The sequence below is a fragment of the Ursus arctos genome, unplaced genomic scaffold (assembly GCF_023065955.2).
Source record: "Ursus arctos isolate Adak ecotype North America unplaced genomic scaffold, UrsArc2.0 scaffold_14, whole genome shotgun sequence".
Lineage (NCBI taxonomy): Eukaryota > Metazoa > Chordata > Mammalia > Carnivora > Ursidae > Ursus > Ursus arctos.
In genome coordinates this window covers 68058177-68073069 of record NW_026622808.1, presented here as the reverse complement: position 1 = coordinate 68073069, position 14893 = coordinate 68058177, and the positions used below count along the sequence as shown (strand labels likewise).

Here is a 14893-nt window from a genome sequence, read left to right as displayed (position 1 = left end):
TTTTCCTTTCAGAATTTCTCTTCAATATTCTTAGACATTTTCAATTTTGGATGAATTTTAGAATCAGCTTGACAAATTTCATGACAAATTATGTTGGGACTTTATATTGCATTGAAGTTGTAGATTAAATGGAGATGAATTGATGTCTTCAAGGTACTGAATCTTCCCATCCAGACACATGGGATATATTTCTAATAAAATATACTGTTATATCTATTAGACAATTATTTTTTTACTTCATGTGGATTTAGCATGTTTATGATAAATTTATTTCTAGGTTTGTTTCTGTTTTGAATGATATTTTTTTCTCTTACTCTATTTAATTGTTACTCTCGTATAGGAAAGCACTAAATTGAGTATCTTGATTTTGGTTTTGACCACTTATTTTGGGCTATTATTATTATTATTCCTTAGTATTCACTTTAATACTGTGTTAGTTTTTGTTCCTTTGGATTTTCTAGAAAGATGAAACCATAATATCTGCAAAGAATGACCATCATCTCTTTGTTTCTAATATTTCTGCCTCTTTTTTTTCTTGCCTTATTGCATCTGCTAGTATCTCTAGGACAACATAAACAGAGTGTCAATAGGCATTTTTGTCACATTTCTGACTTCAGTGAGACAGGTGTCTAGTGTTTCACCCCTGAGTGTGATATTTGCTACTTGCTTCTGGTAGAAAATTCTTTTCATTCCTCCTGGTACAGACCTCAGGTTGTTACTGAAACTTATTTTCCCTCTTTTACAGAAGGGGACTTGAAACTTAGAAAAGTTCAATAACTTGAAATGTCCACTCAGCAGATGAAGCTGATGATTCTTAGTGCACTCCTTTCCTGGAACCTTCCAGGCTGCTGACATCCATTGGTGCATTTGTTCCTCAGCTCTGCTAGGTTATGTGAACTGCTGAAGGACATTTAGAGGTCTTTGTAGGTTTCAGCAGTTATGCAGCTAAAGGTGCTCATAGTAGATAAGGACACTGATTCCTTAGAGAGAAGAAATGGCTATACAGGGTAGCACTAAGATGTGGACCCAGGCTCAAAGTTATTCCATTACACCCTGCTGTCCCCCCAAAATGGATATAGGTATTCTGGATGAACTTTATCTTTGTTCTGGTTTAAAATTTTTATTGAAGGATAATAGCATACAATGTTATATTAGTTTCAGGTGTACAAGATATCAATTCAACAATACATTGTTCTGTGCTCACCACAATAAATGTAGCCACCATATAATGTTATTACAACATTATTGACTTATGCCCTAAGCTGTAGTTTTCATCTGTATTTATTTCATAACTAGAAGTTTGTATCTTGTAATCCTCTTTATTATTTCACCCATCCCCCCACCACTTCCCTTCTGGCAACCTTCAGCTTTTCTCTGTATTTAAGAATCTGTTTTCTTTGGGGTTTTGTCTTTGCTTATTTGTTTTATTTTTTACATTCCAAACATAAATGAAATCATATGGTATTTGTTTTTCTCTGTCTGACTTATTCCATTTAGCATAATACCCTCTAGCTCCATCCATGTTGTTGCAGATGGCAAGATTTCATTCTTTTTTAGGGCTGAGTAATATTCCATCGTATATATGTGCCACGTCTTCTTCATCCATTCATCTATAGATGGACATTTTGGTTTCTTCTGTATCTCAGCTGTTATAAATAATGCTGCAATCAACAGAGGGGTGCAGTTATCTTTTCAAATTAGTGTTTTGTTTTCTTTGGGTAAATACCCAGTAGTGAAATTACTGGATCATGGGGTATTTCTATTTTCAATTTTTTGAGGAATCTCCATACTATTTTCCACAGTGGCTGCACCAGTTTGCATTCCCACCAGCATGCACAAGGGTTCCCTTTTCTCCACATCCTCACCAACATTCGTTGTTCCTTGTGTTTTTTGTAGTAGCCATTCTGACAGGTGTGAGGTGATATCTCATTGTGGATTTGCTTTGCATTTGCCTGATAATGAATGATGTTGAGGACCTTTTTATGTGTCTGTTGGTCTATACGTGTTTTATTGCATGTCATTTATTTTTAGACCTCAGAAGCAAATGTTTGGGTTAATTATACTCCTCTTCTGGCACCTTACACATTATCGTCTCTGTAAGACTCTGTCTTATTTTATTTATGTATTTATTCCCTTATATGCCTGTTCCCCATTGCCAATCTCTGCCCCACCAGAGGCAACTGCTCTCTTCTGTTTAATTTGCATGTGTGTGTTTTTAATTTATGTGCAAAATGTGCGTTGTAATTTTGTATGCAGTGTTTTTAATTTGTGTAACAGATCTCACCTGGTTTCTTCCTTTCCCCCCAGTGCTTTATTGTGCACTCCGTGTTGCTGTGTGTGTGTGTGCCTAGCTTCATGGTGTTGTGTGTGCCTCTAGTCTATTGTTTCTGACAGCTGTGGAGTCCTCCATGGAGGACAGCCCCACATTCTATTCAGCCACTCCTCCACTGATGAACTATCACTTCCACAATGACGCCAGAGTATCACGTCCTTGTAGTGGTTGCATTACAGGTCTGGGTGAGGACTTCCCTGGAATGCGCAGCCAGGAGGACAACAACTGGGTCCGGGACAATGTGTATACTTAATTGTGTCAGTGGCGCCTTATCTCCTTCCAGACTGGCTGTGCTGGTGACCGCTCCTACGCCCAGGGCATGAGGGCTCCAACCTGTGCCTGGCATGTATCACTCTTTCTGATTTTTCCAGTTTAATAGCTATTTTACTTGGGGTTTTTTTTTTTATGTTAGTTTTCAGGAGATTATGACATTTTCTCAGCGGCAATTCTTTGCCAGTTCTAGGAATTCCAAAAATGTCTCCGAACCTGTCAGCAGTCTTCTATTTGTCCACGGGGTTCTTTGTTATACAGAGAATTTTAATTTTGAGGTGGGCAGATTGCTCTGCCTTTTAAGCTCAGGTCTGTGCCTTTCAGTTTTAAGACATTCCCCTACCCCTGCCTCCTTCTGCTCTCCCAGCCACGAATATTTTCTCCACTAACTTTCCTAGATGAGATTTGTTTTTTTAGCGAGACAGAGAGAGGGAGAGCGTGTGCGCGTGCACGCGTGCACCAGTGAGTTGGGGGGGGGGCAAAAGGAGAGGATGGGAGAGAATCTCGAGCAGACTCCCTGCTGAGCTGGATCTTGCGAGCCTGAGATCATGACCTGAGCCAACCAGGCGCCCCTCCTGGATGAGTTTTAAACTTTCCTCGCTGCTGCTATTGCTTCTTATGCCTTGTCCTGTCTTGGTGTCTTAGGTCAGGCTCCTTAGAAGCAGAGCCTGAGGGGCGCCTGGGTGGTTCAGTCAGTTAGGCGGCTGCCTTGGGCTAAAGGTCATGATCTTGGGGTCCTGGGATCGAGCTCTGTGTTGGGCTCCCTGTTCAGTGGGGAGTCTGCTTCTCCCTCTCCCCCCTCAAAAAGTAAACAAATAAAATCTCAAAAAAAAAAAAAAAAGCAGAGCCTGACTTGAGGGTTTTGTGCATGTGGTGGTTCATTTGGAGAACCTGCCTGGGGTGGGGGCAGGGAAGGAGCTAGCCAATGCCCCCGATCCCACTGGGAGTTCTGGAATGGAGGTGGCCCCACACACTGTCCCCTCTGAGGCAGGGCTGGGGTTTTGTACCCCCACTAGTCACCGGTTGGCCATAGTTCTGCCGGCCTGCTCCCCCAGCGGTGGGCTTAACCTCGCAGGCAGCGCGCCGAAGGTTGTACTTGGGTCACCCTGCACAGCAGCGGGGGAGGGGTGGGTGGTGAGTGAGTCCCCTGCCTGGGAATGGGGGTCTGGACAGCACCAGCCGCATTTACTATCCTGGCTGCCTCTGCACACCTCAGAGCCAGGTGCCCCCGCTAGTGCGGTGACTGCCTGTGTTGCTGCCCACAGTGTCCACAAAGGATCTGATTGAGACGTGCTGTGCGGCCGGACAGCAGTGGGCCATCGACAATGACGAGTGCCTGGAAATCCCCGAGAGTGGCGCTGAGGGTGACGCCTGCAGGTAGGGTGTGCACCCTGGAGCGGGCACAGCTGCCCGTGCACCTTTTCCGGATCCCTGCTTGCTTTGGCCCGGGGCCCCGGCCCCCTATGTCCACGGGCACATTGTGGCTGCTGTGAGCGTGCCAGCCAGGCTCCCTCCAGGTGCGGCGAGCCCAAGGCTGGCTGCAGGAACAAAGTAACCACGTACATCTGTAGCTGGGCTGAGGAGCAGAGTTCAGAGAGGGTACAGTTTGGAGCCAGGGTTAGAGGACCGCTGTCACCTGGGAACAAGGAGATGCCACGCTCACTGTGAACCATGGCTGGGGCCAGGCAGTGCGCAGCCCACGCGAGATTTCCCTCTCCGGCTTTGAACTGGGAGACTTCAGCCCTCTTTTCTTTCCCGACTCTGCTACCCGGGGGTCTCCAGAAGCCTGGTCTCCCGCTGTCCTCTGCCGTGTTGATTGTTTTTTCCGACTCTAGTGTGCTCTGCAAAGGACTCATTTGTGCCTTTGCCCCGACTGTGCTGGGCCCAGAAGACGTCTTGGTCAGCCATTCACCTCTCCTTTTTCCCAGGGATGCCTTCTTTTCCAACCTACTTATTTTTTCTAGATAAAGAGGACAAGGTTCATAGAGGTGATATGATTCACCCAAAGCCGCACTGCTCCCTGGGAGCATGGCCAGAATTAGAGTCCCTGTTTCCTAAAGTCTAGCCCCCCGTGCCTCCTTTAGAGACATTTAAATTCTTTTTTTTTTTTTTTAAAGATTTTATTTGTTTATTCAACAGAGACAGAGACAGCCAGCGAGAGAGGGAACACAAGCAGGGGGAGTGGGAGAGGAAGAAGCAGGCTCATAGCGGAGGAGCCTGATGTGGGGCTTGATCCCATAATGCCGGGATCACGCCCTGAGCTGAAGGCAGGCGCTTAACCGCTGTGCCACCCAGGCGCCCCTAGAGACATTTAAATTCTAACCTTGTCCCTTTCCCTTCCCTTTTGTCATCCTACCAGTTTGGGGACTGCTTAGGAGTTAGAATGTACATCGTTCAGGGGTTTTGAGCTTAGTGGCCCTGAGGTATGCTTGTATCCCTCTTGTGATGGGAAACTCACTACTTCATAGATAGGCAGTTCCATCACTGAATAGCCCCCGCTGGGACATGCCCTTTCTCAAGTGAGACTGAACCCAGCTTCCCGGTGACCCCCCTCTTTGTGTGCTGGCGGCCCAGGGCAGCCGTACAGATATTGGGTGGCTCAACCCGCAGCCTGGAGGCTGCCCTCTTCCAGGCCACGCTGCCCTGCACTTCCTGGGGTTGAGTCTCCCTATCCTTCTCAGCCCTGTGGGGACCTCGGAATGCTGACCCCCTCCCACACTGGTCAGGGATAGACAGCGTGGAGTCCAGTGAGCCCCAGGCCTGAGTGTTCTTGGTCAAGCTCAGACGCAGAACCCACGTTCTTTGGTGGGGGATGTGCTGGCTTTGCCGAGGCCCCCGCCACCAGCACGGGCCTTGCTTGCAATGGGCCTCTGGCAGGGGCTTCCCTCTCTGAGCCTCCGTTTCCTCGTCTGGGCAATGGGACTGGCCGTCCCTCCCGGAGGGGTCACGGGGAGGATGGGGGCCGGTGCTCGGGTGGGGCTGAGGCACACCTGTGTTGCAGGACAGCCCAGAAGCACTGCTGTGTATCCTACTTGAAGGAGAAGAGCTGCATGGCTGGCGTCCTGGGGGCCAAGGAGGGCGAGGCCTGTGGGGCTGAGGACAACGACACCTGTGGCGTCTCCTTGTACAAGGCAAGCCCGACCTGTGGTATCCATAGGCTGGCCCGAGGTCTTCATGGGCTGGGGGGTTAGGCTCCCCGTGGGACTCCTCCGTAGATTTGGGGGGCTCTTCATTTGCAGAGAAACCACCACCAGCTATTCCAGCGGCCAGAAGTGAACGGCACATGTAAAGGCCTGCCCTCACAGGGCTTTCGGTTTCTGCTTTTTCTTTTTGTATCCGGCTTATGTCACTTCGCATCACGTCCTCAAGGTCACCCACATTGCAGCGTGTGTTGGACAGTCTTTCTCTTTCAAGGCTAAAGAACCATCCATTGTGTAGCTATACCACGTTTCGCTGATGGCCCGTGGGTGGCTTCTGCCTTCTGCCTCCTGTGAATAATGCTGCTGTGAACGTGGGGCTAAGAAGAGCCTCTCTCGAGGACAGACAGTATTTCACTTCCACTGTATTGGCTTGAACTTTGTCCTGTGGCCAGACCGAGCTTCTAGGGGGCTGGAGAATGCAGCCTTTCTTCTGGAGAGGTCATGTGCCTGCTGAAAATCGGGAGGAAGTGAAAACAGGCCTTGCGGATGGACAGCTGGCTGTGTGCAGCAGAGGACAAGGGCGAGTTAAGAGAGTAGAACAGCTTCAGGAGAAACTATGGGGGCTGTTTGGGGGAGATTAGGAGAGAGAAGAGGAAGCAGTTGAGGAAGCCAGTGTCACAGGCCTGGGTGCCTGTGACAGGGACCGCTGGAGAACGAGACAAAGGTGAATTCATTCCCAGTTACCAGCCCCTCTCTGAGCCTGGCCCCAGGCTGCATCCTGGGGGCCCTGAGTGAGTCCCTCAGGCTCGTAGTCCATGGGGAAAGCAGATGCGCTCGGAGGGGCCGGGCTGTGGGCAGTGATGCTGTGTTTCTCTCCAGCAATGCTGTGACTGCTGTGGCCTGGGACTCCGTGTGCGGGCTGAGGGCCACTCGTGCGAGTCCAACCCCAACCTGGGCTACCCCTGCAACCACGTCATGCTCTCCTGCTGTGAGGGCGAAGACCCCCTCATTGTGCCCGAGGTCCGCCGGCCTCCGGAGCCCGAAGCCATACCACGGAGAGGTGAGTGGGGAGCAGAGACAGCTGTTGGGGCTTCCAACCAAGGCTGGGTGCCCTCTTGCTTTTTGTGGGAACCCAGGGTCCACTGTCACCTGTGGCTGAGGTACGAGCTCTGCTCTGGATAGAGTTCTGTGGCCTCCAACGGTGACCTCTGCCCTATTCTTTCTGAGATGGCGATCCCATCTGGCTGTGTATGTACCACCCACTCTCCCCACCGAGCCAGCAACCCCCTGCCGCCTTTCCACTCTGCACTCACCCACCGTCCATGTCCACCTGCACCTCCACACGTCTTCCTCCCCATTCACTCTTCTATGCATCCATCCATCTCATCATCCCGGCACATCCTTCTGACCCTGGTCCATTTCTCCACTCATTCATCCTACTACACTATCCATTCCCCTGTCCCCTCATCTGGCCACTCACACATCTGCCCTCCATCCATGTATCTACCCAGCCACCCACTCACCCACCCAGCCACTTACCCAGCCACTTACGCTTCTGCATCCATCCATCCATCCATCCATCCATCCATCCATCCATCATCTGTCCATCCGCTCATGTATTCACCCACCCACCCAGCAGTCAAACTTCCACTCATCCATTCATTCATTTACCTTCCTTCCTTCATCTGCCCTCCATCCCTGTCAGCTCCGCTGTTCCGTGTCTTCAGGGTACAGGGTAGAACTAGCATACAGAGTGCATTCAGCCTCTTCAGGACAGCACTGTCTTCCCCCTGAATTCTCAGTGTTTGGCCCCGAAGTCGCTAGCGAACAACTGAATGAACAGGGCATCTGTTGGGTGGTCTCCCCTTCATCACCATGAACCCTTTGAGGGCTAATCAGACCTGTGCCCTCTTCCTCTGTGCCCATGCCCAGAGCCCGCCCCCAGACAGCCACTATGTGCGTGGGAGCTCTGGTGCCAGGGCGAGCCTGGAGCCTGAGTAGTCTTAGAGCTTCTGGCCCTCAGTGTCCCTGGGGTCTCCTCCTTCCTCTGACTTCCATGTGCTGTGGTCACTGTTCCAGCTGCCATGTCCAGCCTCTGTCATCCTAGCCAGGGATGTCTCCTGGACTCATGACCGTTAGCCTTCTTTGTGCCTGTGGGCCAGCAGGAGCCTGATGAGGGTGTCCCAGGTGAGCCCACAGTGATTCCGCTAAGAGGGACTGGCCGGCCTTACCAGACTAGCGTGGGCACAGATCCGTGTCCAGTCCGAGGAACTACCACTTGCTGGGGTTGGCTGTAGGGGCCTGGTGGAGCAGTGCTGTGAAGGTCTGGTTAGTTCCCAGAAGGGTTTGGTTCAAGGTGAAGTTTGGGAGGAAGTTTGGCTTAAGGAGTCACAGGGTGGGGACAGGGCCGGGAGGATCCAGAGCCAGAGGTGCACGTTCCTTTCCTCCAGCAGGGAACTGCTGGATAACCTGGGCCTCGGGAGCCACAGATGGTAGGGTCAAACTGACCTGGGTTCCCGTCCTGCTCAGGTGACCCTTGGGCAAATCACTTTGCTCCTCTGAGCCTCAGTTTCCCCTCTGCCAGGAGCATCGTATGAAGAGCATGCTGGTGAGGATGGGTTGAGCATGAACCCTAGAAATGCTGCCCAGCCTGCAGCAGACTCGGCAGAGCCCTGGGCGCAGGCCCGTCTGCTGCCCACCTGCAATAAAGGTCTCCAGGCTGGATCCCCAGGTGCCACGGCCCCGCCTGCACGCACCAGGCCAGGGCTGACTGGGCTGGAGCACAGAGTAAACACCGTCAATGTGAAACGTGTTTCTCAGATGTGACCTCATGCAGTTGGTCTCTTGGGACGCTCGGCTGCCTGGGGCCAGTGAGCAAGGCTGAAGTCCCATGCTGACTGGAAATGGGGAGGGCTGCGGGCCCCCCTTCCCCATTCCATTACTGGTCTATGAAGAGCCTCCAAGGCAACTCAGCCCCAGGAGTCTTCTCTACCACTCCCACCTGCTCCCCACTGCAGCCCCGGGGGGCTGGAGAGACCCAGTGCTGCCCAAGGGGGCATGGCTGCGGAAGGCCCAAGTGAGAGTTCAGATCCCCATCTGACAGAACACATGTTTGGGGTCCTTTCTGTTGCTAGGGGTGGTCCTCCCAGATGTCGCTGAGATCAGGGGTCTGGATCCAGTTCAACACTTTGGCCAAAGCTTCCTGGAGACTGTTATGGGCCTGGTCCTGTCATATTGCAGGGCAAAGACTTGTACCTGGCTCTGATGGGTTCATTCTTATTGCTGGAGGTCTGTTTATTCATCTGTCCATCCATCTGTCCATCCGCCTATCCATCCATCCATCCGTCCATCCATCCATCCACCCGCTCACATACCCACCTTCCTATCTATCCATCCATCATTCATCCACGCCTCCATTCACCATCTATCATCATCCATCCATCCATCTATGCATCCATGCTTTGTCCGTTTGCGCTATCTTAGCTGGGCACACAGGAAAGTCTCAGGCGGACCTGCACTGATTTCCCAGGGGTCTATAGCGTCAGCCACCTGCTGGGGCCAACCTGTGTCCCATCACGAGCACTGACACCCCCCCCCGCAGTTGCAGAGGCAGAGTTGGCGAGCCGGGAGGCCCTGTCCCTGGGCACGGAGACCGAGCTGCCCAACAGCCTGCCCGGCGATGACCAGGATGAGTGCCTGCTCCTCCCAGGGGAGCTGTGCCAGCATCTCTGCATCAACACCGTGGGCTCCTACCACTGTGCCTGCTTTCCTGGCTTCTCACTGCAGGACGACGGCCGCACCTGCCGCCCAGGTAAGGGCCCAGACGGCTGGGGCAGGGGCTGATCTTGCCTGTGGAGCGTGGTGTTCCTGTGATGGGCACAATGGGCTCCTGCCCCTCCTGTCACCCTGCACGTTGGAACCCGTGGGAACTGGTGGCCCCTAGCAATGGGATTTGTAAGGTCAGGCGGACAGGCTGAAACCATCTGCTCCAACTGAAGGTCCATTTGCGTGGGCAGCCCCAGCGCCCCACTCTAGATCCCAGTGCAGGGCCAGGACCCAGGCTACAGACGCTCCCACCGACCCAGCTCAAGCTGTGTCCCCGGCACTGGGCCCGAGGTGGTCAGGCTGCCTCAGTCCCTGGTCTGGGGACCTTTCTGCCTGTTGGCTGTCCCAGGATAGATACATTTTCAGTCTAGAAACTCACTCGCCTCCTTCCTCTCCTCCTCTGCCCCGGATAGCTGTGAGATCAATCTTGCCTGGGGTACGTTGCTTTCTGAGCCTCAGTTTCCTCTCCTGTGAAACGGGTAGGAGAGGATTAAATGAGGCAGTCTGTCAAATGCCTGGCATGGTGCCCAGGGTGTGAGAAGAGCCTGAGGCCCGACTGAAGGCATGAGCTGTCCCCTTTCTGTCTGCTCTGCCCACAGCAGACGGTGACCCCCCACAGCCAGAGGCTGCAGAGGATTCTGCACTGAAACCAGATTCCTCCCAAGTGGCCTCCAACACCATCATGCTGCCAGTGCCACAGCCCAACACCTGCAAAGGTAACCTGGGCCGCGGAGTGGGTCTGGGCCTCCTGCAGGGGTGAGCTCCCCATTGCTGGGCATGCACAAGATAGCCTCCTTCCAAAGGGGTGCTTCTGCTTTGGGGATTTGGTTGGTCTTTCCTGCCTGAGGTCAGGAGTTGACAGTGTAGCTGCGAATGTGAGGCTGTGGGGTGGGGGGGAGCCTAGGGCCGGGGATGACCCCCAGCAAGTCTGTTAGCGACTTTTCCTCTCAGGTCCTATAATATGGAAAGAATAGAATCCTTGCTTGAGAAACTGTCTTGGAGACTGTTTGCAGTCCTGTGTGGAAAGTTCTCTGTGTTCTTCCTCTCTCCCCCTCTTTCTTTTTCCTTCTTTCTCTGTATCCTTTCTCTCCCTCCTTCCCTGTCTTCTCTGTCCCCTCCTCTCTGCCAGCACTGTGACTCCAGGGAGGGGTTTGGTATCTGAGCAGTGGTGGCGATGGGAGGTCCTGAACATCGTCCCCAACACCAACCGGTGTCTGAGCCGATTTACCAGGGGACCTTGTGGAAAGGACTGGGGCTGGGGTTCCTTGGCTCCCAGGCCCTCTGCCTGTAGGCTGGAGCCGGGGGCGACAAGCCCACTAGTCTCTGATCTCTATGGTTTTTCCCAAGACAACGGGCCCTGTAAGCAGGTGTGCAGCGTCATTGGGGACACAGCCATGTGCTCCTGCTTTCCTGGCTATGCCATCATGGCGGATGGTGTGTCCTGTGAAGGTGAGTACCCGGGGGCTGCTCTCCTACTTGTGCAAACCTGAGCTGGCCTGTGGCAGGGGCCCCAGAGTGGAGACGGGGCGCACAGAATGAGGTGGAGGCGTTCTGAATGTGAAACGCACTGTGTTAGTAAGGGAGTGGGTCTGCCTGCTCTGACTGGAGCCCCAGATGGAGGAGCTGAAACAGCTTTTCCCTCACCTGTCACCATGCACAGGTGTGTGCGTGCCGTCCAGGTATGCCCACAGGTGTGTGCGTGCCGTCCAGGCATAAGCACAGGTGTGTGCGTGCCGTCCAGGTGTAGGCACAGGTGTGTGCGTGCCGTCCAGGTGTGCCCACAGGTGTGTGCATGCCATCCAGGTATGCCCACAGGTGTGTGTGTGCCGTCCAGGCATAAGCACAGGTGTGTGCGTGCCGTCCAGGTGTGCCCACAGGTGTGTGCGTGCCGTCCAGGCATAAGCACAGGTGTGTGTGTGCCGTCCAGGTGTGCCCACAGGTGTGTGCATGCCATCCAGGTGTGCCCACAGGTGTGTGCGTGCCGTCCAGGTGTGCCCACAGGTGTGTGCATGCCGTCCAGGTGTGCCCACAGGTGTGTGCGTGCCGTCCAGGCATAAGCACAGGTGTGTGCGTGCCGTCCAGATGTGCCCACAGGTGTGTGCGTGCCATCCAGGTGTGCCCACAGGTGTGTGCGTGCCGTCCAGGTGTGCCCACAGGTGTGTGTGTGCCGTCCAGGTGTGCCCACAGGTGTGTGCGTGCCGTCCAGGCATAAGCACAGGTGTGTGCGTGCCGTCCAGATGTGCCCACAGGTGTGTGCGTGCCGTCCAGGTGTGCCCACAGGTGTGTGCATGCCGTCCAGTTGTGCCTACAGTCTGGCCAGCACTTCAGGCCACTTCCATCTTGCTGTTCTACCATTCTCTAGAGCAGCACTTCTCAAACTTCAGCATGCCACAGTCACCTGGAGGCCTGGTGACAGCACGGATCCTGAGATCTTGACCCAGTAGGGCTGGGGTGGGGCCTGAGAATTTGTGTTTCTTTCAAGGTCCGTGGGCCACACTCCGACTAGCCCTGTCTGCTTGGCTGAGGTTAGTTTGTGACCCTTGTCCTTGTTCCAGCCAGGTGCAGAGAAAGAGAGAGAGGGGAGTACACGCCCTGTGGTGGTAAGGCAGGACATGGAAGTGACGCTTGTCCCTCCCCTCTTGTCTCTAAGGGGGAGCAGGCCTGGGGAGTAGGGGCCCCAGGTGGGTGGCATGTGCTTGGTTCTGTTACTGAAACCAAAGAAGGGGCAGTGGATGTTGGTAACTCTGCCATTCATGAAGGGGCCAAAAGGGCCAAAGAGGGACCAAAAGCGTGTCCTGCTAGGACTGGGTCTTGTCTTGGTGGGACTTCACGGGACCAGGACCTCCCGCTGTGAAATGGGGGCATTGGGTCCGGCACCTGCTGGGGTGCCTCCCACAGTGAATGACACCTTGAGAGCAACCCGAGAGACCTCGAGACGACACCGCCTCATGTCTGGAGGCAGGACAAGCATGGAGCGTGGAGAAGGCTAGGCAGTGCTTTAGTTCAGGTTCAAGTTCAGGAGATGTGACTTCAGTGGGTGTCCATTGGTAAAAGGGTTAAGTCTATCTGAGAAAAACCCGACATCCAGCCACTTGGCTGAGATTGTGTTCTGATGTGGATGAAAACCATTCACATGCCCAGAGAGGGCAGGAGGCTGGCCCAGGGCACACAGCATGGCAGTGACTGGCAGACCTTTCTCCCAGGTGGTGGGAACAGATCTCAGGGACCGTCTGGGTTTCCCTCCCCAACCCTCAGGGTCCTAAAAACGTGAGGAATGCACCTCTCCTGGGTTGGGACTACTTTGGTCCCCGTCAGGTGTCTCTCCAGGCCTCTGCGGGACCCCCGGCAGGAAAGGCTGTGGGGTCCGGGCCAGAGGTTGCTGATGGCGTTCTGAGGGGGCAGCCTGCTGTGCAGGGAGATCTGGCTGGGCTCCACCCTGTTTAAAATAATCAAGTGACAGTTACCAACCATGAAAACGCAATAATTATTTAAAAATGACCAGATTTCAGGTTTCTCTTCAAACTTCTGCCCACAGGGGGTTCACAGCCCTGCTCTCCCCATAGAGCACAGGGCCCAGAGTGCCCCAACGAGCCCCCTGCCCCCGACCCCTTTTCCTATATATGTTGCCAGCTTGGTCTGCTAGGCACTTAAGTGCCAACCCCCCGCTGTTGTGTGGCTCCTTGGCTGCCCGTGGAGGTGGAATGTCTCCAGAGCTGGGGGGGGGGGCCTCTGGTCCCAGCCTGCTGTGTGCCCGGGGCAGGCCGCCTGTCCGCTTTGAGCCTCACCTTGCAATCTGTCCTCACTGGGGTTCTGGCTCTGACAGCTTTTTGATCGTACAAACTCAGACTTGGGCCCCAAGCCCAGAGGTACGACTGATGTGCTAGGAGGCCTTGGGCGGGTCCCTGCCCCTCTCTAGGTCTCAGTTTCCCTCCTGTCAAGAAATGCTCCACGGCAGGCCACGCCCCTCTAATGGCCCTTCTGTTTTTCCTCCTGCGGCTGTCACTAGACCAAGACGAGTGCCTGCTGGGCACTCATGATTGTAGCCCGCGACAGTTCTGTGCGAACACCTTGGGATCCTTCTACTGTGTCAGCCACACGGTGCTCTGTGCCGAGGGCTTTATTCTCAACATGCACAGGAAGTGCGTGGGTAAGCGAGAGCCCCTGCCTGCGCCACCGTCATGGCTCTCTGCGCTGCTCCATGCCATGCCGCCACGCCGTGGCCACATGCTAAAGGGCCTGCCCTTTGCATATGAGCTCTCAGCACCCCCGCTCCATGTCATGCCCTACGTGTCCTGGTGTCCCGTCCCGCTGCTTCACCGACGCCACCGGGAGGCTGCTTTCCCCAGGGACCCGTGTGCCCGAAGAGTCAGAAAACAAATTGATGTGTACGTGGCTGGGTGGTTGAAATAAGGAGGCCCCATGCGCAGGCAGCAGGATAGAGTCCATGGGGTCTGGAGGCAGGGAGGACTGGGTTTGAAGCGGGACCCCCTAGGAGCTCTGTGGCCTTGGACAAATGTCTTCCCTGCTCCAAGCCTCGGTTTCACGACCTGTAAAAAAGGAGGCATTGATCCTCCTGTGGAGATTATATGACGTGTATGGCGTCGCTCAGAACCTGGGGCAGGGTGAGCCTGTGATGTCAGCTGCTCAGATGACCCTTATGTGCCAACAGAATCTCTTCCAGAGGTGAATGGATGGAGTTGGGGTTGGGCACACCCAGCATTGCACCCCGACTCAGCGTTCATTTGCTGTGTGACACTGAGCAGTGGAGCTCCCTCTCTGAGCCTGTTTCCTCGCCTCTAACCTTGGGGCCAGAGGCCTGGGCAAGGGCTGCTACCCAGCGGTACCCAGCTCCTGGCCCGAGTGTGGATGGGGCTGGTGATGATGGTCCTTCCTTCCTGCCTCTTGGTGCACATGTGGGCCGGGAGCTGGGACTTCAGGTGTGCCCCAGGGGCAGTGAGGAGGGCAGAGCTGAGGCTCTTCCATGGCTCAGGGGTCTGATGTTTTCATGGAGGAAACATGATGGTCCTCAACAGAGAAAGAGACCCAGAGTAGCAGGGACTCAGGGCACACGGTGGAAATGCTCCAGCAGAGACATAAGCAAGGGGGAAGGTCATTCCCACTGGTGGCATCTGGACACACTCCCCGTAGAAGGTGGCATTTGCACTGGTCTTTGAGGGTGGATGGGACTTGGAAATTGGGAAAGGCATGCAAGGCGGAAGGAACAGCTTGAACAAAAGCACAGAGGTAGGAACAGTGCAGAATGCATCCAGGGCACGTGATCGGAGCCCCGTCTGTCTCCTTTGTGCTTGCGGACCATGTCCAGCCC

The 14893-nt window shown here is 54.1% G+C and overlaps 1 protein-coding gene across 5 annotated transcripts in view; it reads left to right on the top strand.

Moving 5' to 3' along the window:
• FBLN2 (fibulin 2) overlaps positions 1-14893 on the top strand; it is an 89212-nt gene that overhangs the window by 55645 nt on the left and 18674 nt on the right. The window contains exons 3-9 of one of the 5 annotated variants that reach the window (XM_026501442.4): positions 3868-3979; positions 5604-5733; positions 6622-6802; positions 9344-9553; positions 10167-10283; positions 10915-11016; positions 13574-13714. In XM_026501442.4, the coding sequence (XP_026357227.2) occupies positions 3868-3979; positions 5604-5733; positions 6622-6802; positions 9344-9553; positions 10167-10283; positions 10915-11016; positions 13574-13714 (993 nt within the window). The remainder of the gene's footprint in view (positions 1-3867; positions 3980-5603; positions 5734-6621; positions 6803-9343; positions 9554-10166; positions 10284-10914; positions 11017-13573; positions 13715-14893) is intronic. The other 4 variants (XM_026501443.4, XM_057311962.1, XM_026501445.4 and 1 more) reach the window with 4 other exon arrangements.